The 15,956-nt window shown below is 41.4% G+C and overlaps 1 protein-coding gene across 1 annotated transcript; it reads left to right on the top strand.

The window, feature by feature from the left end:
* Positions 1-1,719: 1,719 nt before the first annotated feature.
* LOC133078434 (zinc finger protein 470-like) lies at positions 1,720-14,123 on the top strand. Its single transcript, XM_061173469.1, is given in 8 exon segments — positions 1,720-1,742; positions 1,885-2,028; positions 2,278-2,544; positions 4,495-4,586; positions 9,314-9,440; positions 9,617-9,712; positions 12,105-12,268; positions 12,395-14,123. Coding segments are annotated over 5 exon segments (2,004 nt in total). The 5' UTR covers positions 1,720-1,742; positions 1,885-2,028; positions 2,278-2,544; positions 4,495-4,553; the 3' UTR covers positions 13,979-14,123.
* The last annotated feature ends 1,833 nt before the right edge of the window (positions 14,124-15,956 follow it).

Raw genomic sequence — 15,956 nt, 5'->3', positions numbered from 1 at the left:
ACAAAGGATTAATCTCCAAAATATATAAACAGCTCATTCAGCTCAATATTAAAGAAACAAACACCCCAATCCAAAAATGGGCAGAAGACCTAAATAGACATTTCTCCAAAGAAGACATACAGACGGCCACGAAGCACATGAAAAGATGCTCAACATCACTAATTATTAGAGAAATGCAAATCAAAACTACAATGAGGTATCACCTCACACCAGTTAGAATGGGCATCATCAGAAAATCTACAAACAACAAATGCTGGAGAGGGTGTGGAGAAAAGGGAACCCTCTTGCACTGTTGGTGGGAATGTAAATTGATACAGCCACTATGGAGAACAATATGGAGGTTCCTTAAAAAACTAAAAATAGAATTACCATACGACCCAGCAATCCCACTACTGGGCATATACCCAGAGAAAACCGTAATTCAAAAAGACACATGCACCCGAATGTTCATTGCAGCACTATTTACAATAGCCAGGTCATGGAAGCAACCTAAATGCCCATCAACAGACGAATGGATAAAGAAGATGTGGTACATATATACAATGGAATATTACTCAGCCATAAAAAGGAACGAAATTGAGTCATTTGTTGAGACGTGAATGGATCTAGAGACTGTCATACAGAGTGAAGTAAGTCAGAAAGAGAAAAACAAATATCGTATACTAACGCATGTATGTGGAACCTAGAAAAATGGTACAGATGAGCCAGTTTGCAGGGCAGAAGTTGAGACACAGATGTAGAGAACAGACATATGGACACCAAGGGGGGAAAACTGCGGTGGGGTGGGGATGGTGGTGTGCTGAATTGGGCGATTGGGATTGACATGTATACACTGATGTGTATAAAATTGATGACTAATAAGAACCTGCAGTATAAACAAACAAACAAACAAAACAACTAATACTAAACTTTCATTGGGTTATTTGTATGGAAATATGTTAATATAAATGTTTCAGACATTACATGAAATTTCTAAAAATCTTAAAAAAAAAAAAAAAAAAAAAAAGTGGGTCACTAGGTCCAGCTCACTTCCAAGGGGAGAGGATTACATGAGGTTATGAATAGCAGGAGGCAGGGATCATTTGGGAGCCACCTTAATGGATGCCTACCACAGTCTGCCCTCCGGCCCCTGGTGATTCATTTCCCTTCGGCATACAAAACAATCACCGGCTTCCAAGGCCCCCTCCCCAAATCGCATCTCATTATAGCATCAGCTCAAAGTCAAGAATCTTGTCATGTAAATTAAGTCCAGATGCTGATGAGGCTCATAAGACGTCGTTTCTTAAGTACAGTTCCTCTTGATCTGTAGACCTTTGGAAATAAATTATCTGCCTCCCCTAGACCCCAGCGCGCGCGCACACACACACACACACACACACACACACCCCGCAGCGCACACACCACACACACACCCGCAAGTGCACAAAGCACCAGGCAAAATCCAAATCTCCGCTCTTCTATCCCGAAGGCTCCGCCCCTAGACCCGCCTCTCCTAAGCTCCGCCCACCTCCCTGGCTTTTCCCCTTGCTCAAGGCGCCTGCGCGCTCCACGTTCTTGCGACCCCGCCCACCTTCGGCGGAGGCGCGGGTGAGCGGCTGGCTATTCGGGTCTCGGCTTTCAGTGCCTGACAGCTGCGCCTGCGTACTCCGAGCCCGGCGACGGCTCCCAGAAGTCCCCGGGACTCGGCTCCATTCATGGAGGCCGCCAATACTTCTGGGACCGAGAAGCTAGAAGGCTTCTAGGTAGCTCTATTCCGGACCAGGAGGCACCAACAGGGGGCAGAGGGCAGTGATCACCAGGCCGGGGAGAGGAACCCTGCCTAGCAGCCTAGTCCTCAGATTTCAGAAAGCCGCCGCCACCCCTGTCTGCACTACGTTTCCCAAGGGCCCTTGCGCTGGGAGGACACGCCCACTTCCGACGAGGACTTGAAACCCGGACGTGAGCGAGTCTGGCCGGTTCTGAGGAGAAAGTCTGAGTGGGGTGGCGGCGGCGGCAGCGGCTGAGCCGGGCGCGGGGAGGCGCCGAGAGGTCAGCGTCCCGGTCTGCATGCGGGGGCGGGGGGGGTCGTGAGCGTGCGCGCGTGATTTGGCTACTGTGACCGTCAGCGCGTGGTGTGTGTGTGTGTGTGACCGGGAGGAGGAGGCAGGTACGTGTGTGAATGGGGGGGAGAGTGTGTGCGGGTGTGAGATGTGACTGGTGGGGCGCAGAGGAGGCAAGTGTGTGACTGGGGCCCGTGTTTCTGCGCGTGTCTTTTGTGCACCTTGCACGTCCCAGCAGCATGTGAGCGACGGCTTGTATTGGGACGAATGAAGGATTTTACGTGGCTGAGAGCTGGAAACGCCTACGGAGGAGACCACCCGCCGACACACACCCCAGCCCCCCACACACCCTGACTCCACCACCAAGAACCCAGTGTGGCCCAAAGCCCTGGAGTCCTGGGAAGGCGCCTGGTTGGGCCGGTGCGGCTGAAGCATTTCTTGCCTGCCCCGCCTGGAGGGTGTGGAAATCGGGACACTACACACGTCCACGGGACTAAGTATGGAGGTAAGAGTGGCAGAGGGCCTCGGTACGGCTGCAAGAGTGAAAATTAAGGTTTGGGGGTGCTGTTCCTGGGCCCAAGTGCTGGAGGAGGATGTCCCTGGCCGCAGAGTCTGGTGGACCCAGAAGTCCAAAGATTTGGACGGTCACCTCGGGCCAGAGTGTGGGGCTGAATTCAGGGAGGGGTCTTGACTTGCCCAGAGTCTTCTAACCAGACACTCCCCTTCCAGGTCTGTCTGCGTGTCTCCAAGGACCCAGGGGAGAGAGCATTCCCCATTAGAACATTACCTCTGAGTGCTGTGCTGCTCTTCAAGGAGGACCTCAGTATTTAATATTTTATTTTTTAATCTGTTAAGAGTCCTGTCCCATATTATCACTGTGGGATGCGACTTGGGAGGAAGGCGAGATTCACAGCTTCATCTGGAAGTGCTGAGGGATCCCAGCCTTTCCATGGCTTAGTCACCTTTTAGTAGATGAACAAAAATACTCCCCCATTTCTATCTCACACTTCTCTGTCTCCCGCTACCCGCCCCGCCCCGCCCCGCCCCCAGCCAGAGTGAGTAAAGAGGGAGAGAGGGGAAAGAAGCACTGCTCATAGCCTTATTGCTCTTTGCTTGTTTTACTGCATGCAGTAACAATAGGTAATGTTTACTGAGCGCTTACTGTGGCCCAGACATGGTTCTAAGACCTTTTGGGGATGTTAACGCCAAACCTCGCAACATTATGTGGTGGAAACCATCTTATCTCCTTTTTATAGATGAGGACACTGACGCATAGAGAGGACAAGTAATCACTAGTAAGTGAAGGAGCCAGGATTCACATCCAGGACAGGCTGACTCCAGAGTCCCCTCCTGTACTGGCCCTCATGTAATCCCCTCAACAACTGCTTGAGGTGGGTATTCTTACCCAGTTTTGACAGTTGAAGAAGCTGACCCTAAGAGTTCAGATCCCAAGACCTCCACTGAGCAAGTTTTTTTTTTTCTTAAACTTTCTGACCCAGTTTCTGTTATGTAAAATGAAGATGATATTCTTATACCTCATAGGACTGTTACGAGGGTTAAGTGAGCTCATACCTGTAAAGCACTTCGTGTAGTCCCTGTCACATAGTAACTAGTGCTCCGTAAGCGTTCATTCTTATATTCATCATTATAATAATGCTTTGAAAAAGCCGTGGAGTTTAGTGGAAAGAAACCAGAATTAAGTCAGATATTTTTATCCTCTTCCTGATTGAAGAAACTTGGCTGGAGGCCTGGGGGTGGGGTGAGGTGGCCGGGGACTTCTTCAGAACTATAGTTTGTCAGAAAGCAAAAGGAGAACTTGGGTCTCCTGACAGTTTTTTGGTCCAGCTATCTGTAAGCCACATGGACTCTATTGTAACAAAGGTAATACCTCTTTCTGGGGAAGATGGCTTTTTTCAAGTCTCATAGACTCTTTTTAAGTCCTGAGTAGTTAGTTGCACATGGGGTGTTTTTTCTGTTATTTTCTGGTGTCTGCTTGAGCATATAACTTGGGTGGTAGAGTCACGCAGACCTAGGTTGATGAGTGGGCTCCATTATTTACAAGCTGTGTGACTTGTGCAAAAGACTTCACTTCCGAGAGCTTTCACGTGTGAAACAGTGACAATATTCCCTATTTTCATTGAAGGTCGTGAAGGTCACATCAGAGTGTGAATATATGCAGCACGCCTAATACATCTCTGTTGTTAATGAATGGGTGGCTTTGAGCAAGAGAGAGATTGTCCTCAGCCTGAAAATCCAGAGCAGAGCAGAACCCCAGCTGTAAATTATAGGTTTCCCAGGGAGTGCCTGGGCTGTGAGAGGAGGGTGGAGTAGGAATAGGGGAGTGAGAACAGAGGGAGCTGAAGGGAAAAGTTTCTAGGTTTTGATTATTCGAGCTACTCACCGTTCTTAGAGTCTCTCACTAGAGTCTCTCACCGTTCCTTTCTCTTCCTCTCAGCTGTGCCCTCTCAGGGTGAAGCCCTTCTCCATGTGAGGAGCCAGGAAAAGGAGAAGGTGATGGGAATTGAACTTCTTAAAGCCATGTCCCTGGTTAGTATTCCCTTGCTTTTCAGGATTTGGTAATGTTTGTTTCCTTCTGAAAATTGTCCCACTTTGAGACCTGGCTCCTATTTCCTCTCTTTCTGACGAGTAATGGGGCTATAGGTAGCTTCAAACAGCCCAATACACTCTTACAGAGCTTCCTCTTTTTCCTGTTCAGTGTTTATTCTTCACTCAAGAAATGACCCACTGTGAGCCTTTCCCTTGTACTCATTTTTTTCATGAGTATCTGACAATACAGAAATACAGTCCTTAGAGGAGATTTGAGAGCCACGATCTGCCTAGTCCCTAAATCCCCATCCTTGCTCTCAGAGAGTTTACTATCTGTTGGAGAAATGAAAAGGTAGCAAACATTTATTTTTACAGTGTGATCAGTGCTGCAGGTGGAGAGTGGACTTCCTGTGGAGTGGAGGGGAAGGGCCATTAATAGCCCGAATGAGTGCCTTTGGGTGAAATACAAGAAGGTGCCCCTTCATCTGTACTGATGAAGCTCTGTGATAGGCCACAATCTGGCAGGAGGAAATCTGCTTATTTTAGCTCCTTTTTGCCACCTTGGTGAGAAATCCTGCACAATCTTACTCACTGTTGGAAGGAGGAGGCATTGGGAGGGCTTGAGTCACAGAGGAAGGGATTTCTGAGTTGCATATTGAAGGAAGTGGAGGAGATCTGCAGGCGTAGGTGAGATGGGTGACATTTTCGCCAGAGTAAACAAAGATTTCCCCTCCCTACTTGACTGGAGCCATAAGTGTCTTAAAATGCCAGGGAATGTACTACATCCTTTTTTCTTTCTAGGATGAATACCATAATCTATTTAATCAGCCCTTTGTTGTTCCATAGGTAAATTGTTGCCAATATTTTACTATTTAATAGAGAGCGTTGCAGTTATCATCTTTGTATTTGAAGTTTTGCCCTCATCTCTGATTTCTTTGGACTAAATTCCTAATTTTTCATTTCTTGCAGATTAGAGTTTCTCACACTTACTCTACTCCAGAATGTTTTTAATATTAATATCTTATTGACCAATAATAGAACCTTAAGAACTATAACTCATGTTCTGATTAAACTGCTGAACAAGTGTCACCAGCAAATTAATTATTATAAAACTATAAAAATTGGCACATAAATTTAAAAATCTAATCAAATGAAAACAACTTAGAATATTAAAATTGTTTTATTTTACATCAAAGACACAATAAGCAACTTAAAGCAAAATACCTTTTTTTTAAAAAAAAAAAAAAAGATTTAATGCCACAGAACATGTACTACCAATGGAACTTGTTTCTTAGAGCATATATACATCTTAAACAAAAGCATTATTGTTATTTGTCAGAAGAAAATATTTTAAGAGTGCCAGAGTATGGTATAAAGGTTAGTAACAAGGACTCTGGAGCCAAACTGCCTGGGTACAAATTCTACCTCCACCATATGCTAGATATATCACCTTAATTTCAGTTCCCTCAACCGTAAAATGGGAATAATAATAGTACCTAATTTATAGGACTGTTGTGAGTATTAATGAGTCAATATATTTTAAGTGTTTAGAAAAGTACTTGGCACATAATAAGCACTAGCTATATGTGCTACTGAAGAACTACAATATGATGTTTACTGCTCAAGAAGCCCTGAACATCTGGAGTGTTTATATTTCCAATGGAATATTAGTTTTAAAAATAATAACATTTTGCACTGAATTTGGGAGAGTCCTGGTTCTGGGTAATGGACTAAGCAAGCTCCACCTGTCTTTCCCACTGAAAGCTGGGATGCATGAATGCATGAAGCATGCATGCTCCAGAATGCATGAAGAAGCAATTTGAAGTCTCTAAAAAGTACATAGCAGGCAGATTGGGAAAGAAGCCCAAAATGTGAAATCCCACCAAACCTGCAGTGTGATTACCTTTTTTTTTTCCTCCCAATATCTCTTAACATGGATTCAACAAGCACAGAACTCAGAAGTAGGCATTGACATGGTTAGAAAGAACTGCAGGAGAAACTTTCTAGTTTAGACTCAGGAAGTGGGAAAGGGATCTAATGATCAGAATGAGGGGGAGGGGAGCAGAAATCCCCCTTTTAAAGTGGTAAGTGCACAATGGAATGGAATAAATAAGGCCCAGTTATCTGGCCAGAGAACGAAAAAGGGGAGCCCCCTGGGAAACAAAGTACTGGAGAGATCCCAGAGAGGGAGGAAGTCACCCACGTCAAGTTGTTTATGATCTCATAAGCAGCTCACTCTGAGCTGCTTGTGTATGTATCTGACCCTGAAGAGCATACCATAGTCTATGAGAATGAGCTAAGGTCTCAGGCTGGCCTTAGACCAGGCTGGCCACTGACGGGTGCATAAGTAGGACAAAGGTGAATATCACTGCACAGGGTTGAAAATGGAACTGCTGTTGAAACCACCACCCACAGAAGGCTGGTTAGAACTTGCAGCCTGAACAAAATATCAGCCAACATTCTCCATAGAATTTAAACAAGACATAGAGTCTCATAACATCCAGAATGTCAGGAATATAATCCAAAATTACTCAGCTAATGAAAAGCTAGGAAAATTTCAATTCATAGGGGAAAAGGCCACCGCCGGATACTAACGTTGATGTGACACCGATGTTGGAATTATCTGATAAAGACTTTAAAGCAGCTGTTATAAAAGTGCTCCAACAAGTAAGGTTGAACATTCTTGAAACGAGTGGAAAGATAGTCTCAGCAAAGAAATAGAAAATATGAACAAGAAGTGAAAAATATAGTAACCAAAATAAGCTCACTGGATGGACTAGTGGCACAATGGAGATGACAGAGGAGAGAGTTAGTGAACTTGAGGATAAACAGAAACTATCTAATCTGAATAACAGCGAGAAAAAAGATTGAACAAAGCCTCAGGGTCCTATAAGACAATACCAAAATGTTTAACATTTCTATCATTGAAGTCCCCCAAAAAAGAGGAGAAAGTAAAGTGTAGAAAAAATATTTGAAGAAATAATGGCTGAAAAATTACCAACTTTAGTGAAAGACATAAACATGTGGGTCTATAAAGCTCATCAAACTCCAATGTGATGAACCCAGAGAAATCCCTACCCAGAAATGTCATAATCAGACTGCTGAAACTAAAGACAAGGAAAAAAAACTTCGAAAGCAGCCAGAGAAAAACAGTGCTTAACATTACAGGACAACAGTGATTTGGATAACTGTGGATTTCTCATCAGAAACCATGGAAGTCAGAAGTCAGAAAAGTAGAACAACTTTTTTAAAGTGCTCGAAGAAAAGAACTGTCAACCCAGAATTCTATGTCCAGTAAAAATAGCCTTCAAAAAGGTGAAATAGTTTCTCATGTGAACGAACACTAAGAAAATTCATAGACAGATTTTTAAAAGAATTGCAAAAGGAAGTTCTTCCAGTAGAAATTATACCAGAAGGGAATTTGGAACATTAGGAATGAAGGAAGTGCAACAAAAATGGTGAATATTTATATGTAAATGCAATAGACTGTTCTTTTGAAGTATTTAAAGTATCTTCAACAGTTGAAACCAAAACTAATAGCTTAGGTTTGCTGAGGACAGGATTTGAACATAGGTGATCTGGCTTCAGAGACCGTGTTCTTAACTACTATAGCATACTGAAATTAGTAAAATAAAATATAGGTAAAACGTTTATTGAAATACTAAACCAAATGTTTCACCTCTTCCTGGCCTCCTGCTCTTCTTTCTTTCCCATCTCTCCTTCATAATTATCCTAGGTAAAAATTCTTGAGTACTTAGCCAGGTACTGTGCCTGTTACTTCATTTAATTCTCACAGTGCTGCCATGAGGTAGGTACTAAAATTTTTACCATTTTTTTAGGAGGGAAATCTTGAAGCACACAGAAGTTAATAGGCTTGGCAAAGATCACCCAGCTAGTAAGTGACAGAGTCTAAATACTTTGGAATAATCATCTAATCTTTTTCTCTGGTTTTATTTAAAACTCACTCTTAGATGTTGGTATAAGTGAAATCACAAAAAAAAAGAAAGAAAGAAATGAAAAATCTGCCATCAACCATAGAACTGGCCTCACTTCCTGGTTGGTTAGAAATTCAGCCCATGTAACAAAACACAGGTTACCTGTCATGTGCTTACCTCATATCATCTCTTGATACTTCTTCGCAAATTATCAAAAAATAACTTGCCAAATGAGTTCTCTCCTAATCTAAATATATTTGTTTTTCAAAACAATATAATAGTGCTGGGCATTTTTTTCTTTCATTCTTTTTAGGCATACCCCTTAATATCTCGAGAACACTAAGATTTCTTAGAATATATTGTGGAGATTGAAGTCATACTCATCAGGTCAGCATCATTCCTTGAAACTTTCTTTTGCAGTCCCAGAGCTCTTTAGTTTTTCCATGTAGAAAGTGAGCTAACTCCTAACATAGATAAAATAATTTAGTGCTTGATGATATTCTGTTTTGAATGCAGTCAACACTTTTTTATTCGAGAATGTCTTCTCACACCATAAAATGCTTCAAGAACAGAGAGTTATCGCTCATATTTTTTCTTTATCTTAATATATATAAATATAGGCAGAAAAGTTTTTCAGTAAATAACTACATGACCTTGATCATTTAGATCCCCCCAGGGCAGTTACTCACAGTTTTTTTTCCCCAAATGTGAACAGCATAACTCTTTAACTTAAGGCCAGCTAAGTCAGGGCATGAACACTGATTGAGCAAGATTATATTTGTGTCATTTCAGGATTCAGTGTCTTTCACGGATATAGCCATAGACTTCTCCCAAGATGAGTGGGAATGGCTGAATCTTGCTCAAAGGACTTTGTATAAGAAGGTGATGTTAGAGAACTATAGGAACCTGGCTTCATTGGGTAAGAGTGTATTCCTCCTTCCACCTCCCCCTAGGAGTCTTTCCACTTCAGTAGTCTTTCATGACTTTATCAGCATTTTCCTACAATGTTTCTCTTCTCTCAGTACCACTTAGACTGTGTCATAGCTCTGGAATATTCACAGCATAGCTAATTTTCTTATTTCCTCTTATATGCAGGTCTTTGCATTTCTAAACCAGATGTGATCTCGTTATTGGAGCAGGATAAAGAGCCCTGGATGATGAAAGGAGAGATAACAAGAGGCCTGTGCCCAGGTAAATGCAGGATAACTAGAGCTGGGAAAACTATCCTAAAGGTGTTTCTTCCCTGTGATATTTGCTGGAAAATACCTCTCAAAGTCCTTCCCAAATTGAAACTTCTTGTTCTAACACTATTTTTTTTAAATATTTTATTTATCATTTATTTATTTATTTTATTTATTTTGGGCTGCATCAGGTCTTAGTTGCAGCACGCAGGATCTTTGTTGAGGCATGCAGGATATTTCCTTGTGGCTCGCGGGCTTCTCTCTAGTTGTGGCGTGCGGGTTTTCTCTCTCTAGTTGTGGCGTGCAGGCTCCAGGGCACGTGGGCTCTGCAGTTTGTGACACGCAGGCTCTTCTAGCACGTGGGATCTTCGTTGAGGCATGCAGGATCTTTTGTTGTGGCATGCAGGCTTCTCTCTAGTTGTGGTGTGTGGGTTTTCTCTCTCTAGTTGTGGCGCGCAGGCTCCAGGGTGCGTGGCCTCCGTAGTTGTGGGGCGTGGGCTCCAGAGCACGTGGGCTCTGTAGTTTGTGGCACGCAGGCTGTCTAGTTGAGGTGCGTGAGCTCAGTAGTTGTGGTGCGCGGGCTTCGTTGCCCTGTGGCATGTGGGATCTTAGTTCCCTGACCAGGGATCGAACCTGCGTCCCCTGCATTGTAAGGCGGATTCTTTAACACTGGACCACGAGTGAAGTCCCTCTAACACTATTTTTTAGGTGGATCTTTTCTTCCCCACTGGTATGACATACACCTTTACCTTTAGTGATTTCCTATAAATACCACAGTCTGTTTCTGAACTCTGTTATGTTCCATTGCTGTTTACCTAGTTCTGCTCGAATACTGTATTGTTGTAATCATCCCTGACTTTCAACATTTCTGAGTTCTTTAGACAGATTTGTGTTTAGTTTTTCAAACTTGTTTAAGTATTTTCCTTTTTTTAAAATGTGACTTATCAAGTTAACAAGTATTATAGCTATGTTCTTCTCTCTGCTTTTAATTATTTTTCTCTTTGGTGTTTCTTTTTTATTGTTGTTGTTTCTTTTTGTTTTGTTGTTTATGTCTTTTTTCCCCCTTCAATTGGAAAGGTTTTAGTTCTACAGTTTGTTAACTTTATGACTTCATCTATTTTTTTAATTTGTATTTTAAAATTCATCCACTTGAGATTCAAAACATTGTCTTTTGATAGCGATATGAAAGATGAAGAAATTAGCCCACTAATGTTACCTCCTCTCTCTTTGTCCATCATCTTCCCACTTTTACTGTACCTATTGGGATTTTTGACTCAGGTTATTTTCTTCAGTTTATTAATTTTTTTCCGTCGTGCTTGAAAGCTGTTTTTCTGGTTTAGAAAGCCAGATAATAGCCTATAGACATATATTGCAGGGAAATGATCTTCAAGTGAGGAGGTTAGTTTATTCTGTGGCCTGTAGTGTGGCCTTTTCCTGCTTTCAGTTCTAAAAGTTTTAAGAAGTGGATGTTGGTAGGTCACTTATAGCCCTAATGATGTACATTAATAAATAATTTTTAAAAATGAATTAAACATCCAATTCAAGATATTAGAAAAAGAACAAAATGAATCTCAGGAAGACTGAAATAAGTTATATATAGTGATTTATACTGCTAGAGATAAAAGTAGGAATAAATGAATCAGAAAAGAGTAGATCTAATGAAAATAAATCCAGCATAGGCTTCTTTAGAAAACCAATAAAATATATAAACTATCCAGACAAATGAAAGAAAATACAAGAAAAGAAATAATGGTAAATGACCACTGATGCCTGAGTATGTAAGAGAATCATAAGGATCTATTTTTGGAATGCAAGTCTCTGTAAATAATTTGAAAACCTGGATGAAATGGATGATACTTTATGAAAATAAAATAACCACAACTGACACCAGAGATAGAAAATTTAAACAGACTGGTTACCATTGAAGAAATGTTGAAAGTCATCTAAGAACTGCCTCCCCCAAGAAAATAAGCCACAACCCCAAATAGTTTTACAAATAAGTTCTATAAAGCCTGTAAGGAACAATACCAACATTGTTTCAAGTGTTCCATGACAGAGAATAAAAAGGAGAACTATAAAAAATGTGTTTATGAAGACAGCATAACATTGGATACCAAAATATTACCAAAACAGCACCCAAAAAAAGGAAATTACAGACAAAATCAATTATGAACATTGGTGCAATATCTTAAATAAAAAGTCATGTTGAAATAATATACCAGAGCCAAGGAGGGTTTATTTGAGAAACGCAAGGGTGGTCACACTGCCTAACTTTAAGAACTGTCAAAAACGTGTACCTTTGTGGGCTTCAGCAACTGTTTTGATTCACATGGTTTCATTAGGAAGTTTCCATTCTTTTGGCATTAAATAAAGGAGACGTTTGCTTTCTTAATATCTTTCAGACTTGGAGTATGTGTGGATGAGAAAGGAATTATCTCCAAACCAGGACATCTATGAGGAAAAATTGTCCCAGGCAATGATAATGGAAAGACTTACAAGCTATGACCTCGAATATTCCACATTAGGGGAAAACTGGAAACGTGAAGACCTGTTTGAGAGGGAGCTGGTAAGTCAGAAGACACATTTTAGGCAAGAGACAATCAGTCATATAGGTACCCTTATTGAGAAAGGAGACCACTCTAACAAATCTGGGACAGTTTTTCATCTGAATACATTATCTTATATAAAACAGGTATTTCCTATCGAAGAGAGAATATATAATTTTGACGCAGATAAGAAAAGCTTAAAAGCACATTCCTTTGTGAAAAAATACAAGCAAGTTTATGGAGAAAAGAAACTCTTGCAATGTAATGACTGTGAGAAAACTTTCAGCAAAATCTCAACTCTTACTCTTCATCAAAGAATTCATACTGGAGAGAAACCCTATGAATGTGTCGAATGTGGGAAGGCCTTTAGCCAGAGTGCCCACCTTGCTCAACATCAGAGAATCCACACAGGAGAAAAACCCTTTGAATGTACTGAATGTGGGAAAGCCTTCAGCCAGAATGCTCATCTCATTCAACATCAGAGAGTTCATACTGGAGAGAAACCTTATCAATGTAAGCAGTGTCATAAAGCCTTCAGCCAGCTTGCACATCTTGCTCAACACTAGAGGGTTCATACTGGAGAGAAACCCTATGAATGTATCGAATGTGGGAAAGCTTTTAGTGATTGTTCATCTCTAGCTCATCATCGAAGGATTCACACTGGGAAAAGACCCTATGAATGCATTGACTGTGGGAAAGCTTTCAGGCAGAATGCTTCTCTTATACGTCATCGGAGGTATTGTCACACTGGAGAGAAACCCTTTGATTGTATTGATTGTGGGAAGGCTTTCACTGATCATATAGGACTTATTCAGCATAAGAGAATTCATACTGGAGAGAGACCTTACAAATGTAACGTGTGTGGGAAGGCTTTTAGCCATGGCTCATCCCTGACTGTCCATCAGAGAATTCACACAGGAGAGAAACCCTATGAATGTAATATCTGTGAGAAAGCCTTTAGCCATCGTGGCTCACTGACTCTTCATCAAAGAGTTCATACTGGAGAGAAACCCTACGAATGTAAGGAATGTGGGAAAGCTTTTCGGCAGAGCACGCACCTCGCCCATCATCAGAGAATTCATACTGGGGAGAAACCTTACGAATGTAAGGAGTGCAGCAAAGCCTTCAGCCAGAATGCACACCTTGCACAACATCAGAAAGTACACACTGGAGAGAAACCATACGAATGTAAGGAATGCGGGAAGGCCTTCAGTCAAATTGCACACCTTATTCAACACCAGCGAGTTCATACTGGCGAGAAGCCTTATGAATGTATTGAATGTGGGAAGGCCTTTAGTGATGGCTCCTATCTTGTTCAACATCAGAGGCTCCACTCTGGCAAAAGACCGTATGCATGTCTTGAATGTGGGAAGGCATTCAGACAGAGGGCATCCCTGATCTGTCACCAAAGGTGTCATACAGGCGAGAAACCTTACGAATGTAACGTCTGTGGGAAAGCCTTTAGCCATCGTAAATCCCTTACTCTGCATCAGAGAATTCACACAGGAGAGAAACCGTATGAGTGTAAGGAATGCAGCAAAGCCTTCAGCCAGATTGCCCATCTGACGCTGCATAGGAGAATTCATACTGGAGAAAGGCCCTATGAATGTAAAGAATGTGGAAAAGCCTTTAGGCAGAGTGTACACCTTGCTCACCATCAGCGAATTCATACTGGAGAGTCATCCTCAATTATTCCCTCCTCTTCACCTGCATACCACCAGGTCCTCTAGCTTCAATATTCTAAATCTATCTATCCACTTCTTTCCAACTCGTGCCGTTATCATGGTCAAAGATGCAACCATCTCGTTTGGATTTCTGCATAGCGTTGCAACCATTTTCCCTCTTGCTTCCCTCAAGTGCATTTTTAGCACTGTAGCCAGCTTAATCTTTTAAAAATAAAGAACTATATTCATGTTACTTTTCCATTTGAAACACTTGTTTTGAAGAATATGTTAGATAATCCACTTAAAGGGTTTAGCATGCCTTCCTGGGCTTATAATTCATGCTATTAAGGTAGAGTTTTCCTTACAGTTATGTTCAGCTGCAAGTGTAATGAACCAGTAGGTCAAGACTAAGAAGCCTACAAATTTTAGAGTAGACAGAGAACTCTTTACTTTCCTAGTAGGTAGGAAAAATGAACACATTCAGAATTGAAAGATTGTATGATATACAGGGTAACATGGTGGGTTGCACCTCCCTCTATGAATAAATATAATGACGTCTAGCATTGTTGATGAGAGAGTCTCACCTCACCTGGCACTTACAAGTGATAATAGGCCAATTAGAACAAAAGGTAGAATGTAGGACTAACTAGGGGGTAGTATTAAAAATGAACTAAAATGAACAAGCTAGAAAACTTAAATAGGTTAATAGCCATGAAATAAACTACAAAAGGTAGTTCAACACTTTCACCTGTGGAAAAGCATCACAAACAAGCCCTGTGATATTTAATTGTTCTAGAGCATAAAATAAATACAGTAAAGCTTCCCATCTTGTTCTATGAGACTGACAAGACTAATACGAAAACAGGAAAACATATATATTGCAGTTGGCTTATGAATGTGGATGTTAAAAGTTAAATATTTTTTAAATTTTAAAAAACAGAGTAAATGAAAAGCTAAACGTGTCTCTGTATAGACAGACTCAGTCTGGCAAAGAGATTTCTCCCCAAGTTAAATACGTAAATTCATTGATAGTCCAAAAAAAGTCCCTATGTGTTTTTAAGTTGACAAGTTCATTTTGACCATCTAGATAGTACTGCGATATAGCAAAGAGTGTAGTACTGTAGTAATCATTAAATTAACATTAATGGAGCATTTACTAATGTTCCAGGCATTGTTTTAGGTGCTGGGGATATAGCGAGGTGCAAAATATACAAAAACGTTTTTCTTCACAGATCTAGTGGGAGAAGACAAACTAAAAATTGAAATACTATATAGTAAGTATGTGACAGGTACATACTTGTACATGATGAGAAATGATCTAAAGAGGGAGCCAGGGAGTGCTGGGAGGGGGTGCTTTACTCCCCCAGAACATATGGCCATTAGAACCAAGGGACTAGGGAAGAACTAGAAAAAACTCAGCCCCAAAGGGCATGATGAGAATAATCATGACAGTCTCAAAGCAGATAATTATGATGCTCTGAGTATTGCAGGAAGGGAGAATTGATGGCTTAACAACGGTCATGAGAGTTCTGTTCACTCTGTCAATCGTGATTTAGAGGCTGGTGGAGGGTTTTGTTTTGGGTTTTGTTTTGTTTTGGTACGGTCTTATTGAGATATAATTCACGTACCATACAATTTGCCCACTTAAAGTATATGATTCAGGGAATTCCCTGGTGGTCCAGTGGTAAGGACTCGGCACTTTCATTGCCACGGCCTGGGTTCAGTCCATGGTCAGGGAACTAAGATCCCGCAAGCCGTGCGATGCAGCCAAAAAAAAAAAAGGTATATGATTCAATGACTTTAGTATGTTCAGAGTTGTGCAACCATCACCACAGTTAATTTTAGAACATTTTCATCACCCAAAACGAGATCCCCTGCCCTTTAGTAGATACTCTTACACCTAGAGGAGAATACTTACCTGGAGCACCCAAAGCTCTCAGATTTCCTCTTGGTTGCTGCCTGTGGCCATGTGAGGGGACCTCTTATCCAGAGGACACTGGAAAATGGAGCTTTGGGGCTTCCTCTTTACTTCGGCATCAAGGCT

The sequence above is a fragment of the Eubalaena glacialis genome, chromosome 18, assembly GCF_028564815.1.
Source record: "Eubalaena glacialis isolate mEubGla1 chromosome 18, mEubGla1.1.hap2.+ XY, whole genome shotgun sequence".
Lineage (NCBI taxonomy): Eukaryota > Metazoa > Chordata > Mammalia > Artiodactyla > Balaenidae > Eubalaena > Eubalaena glacialis.
Note: the sequence above shows the minus strand (reverse complement) of the source record. Positions and strands in the feature narration are given on the sequence as shown.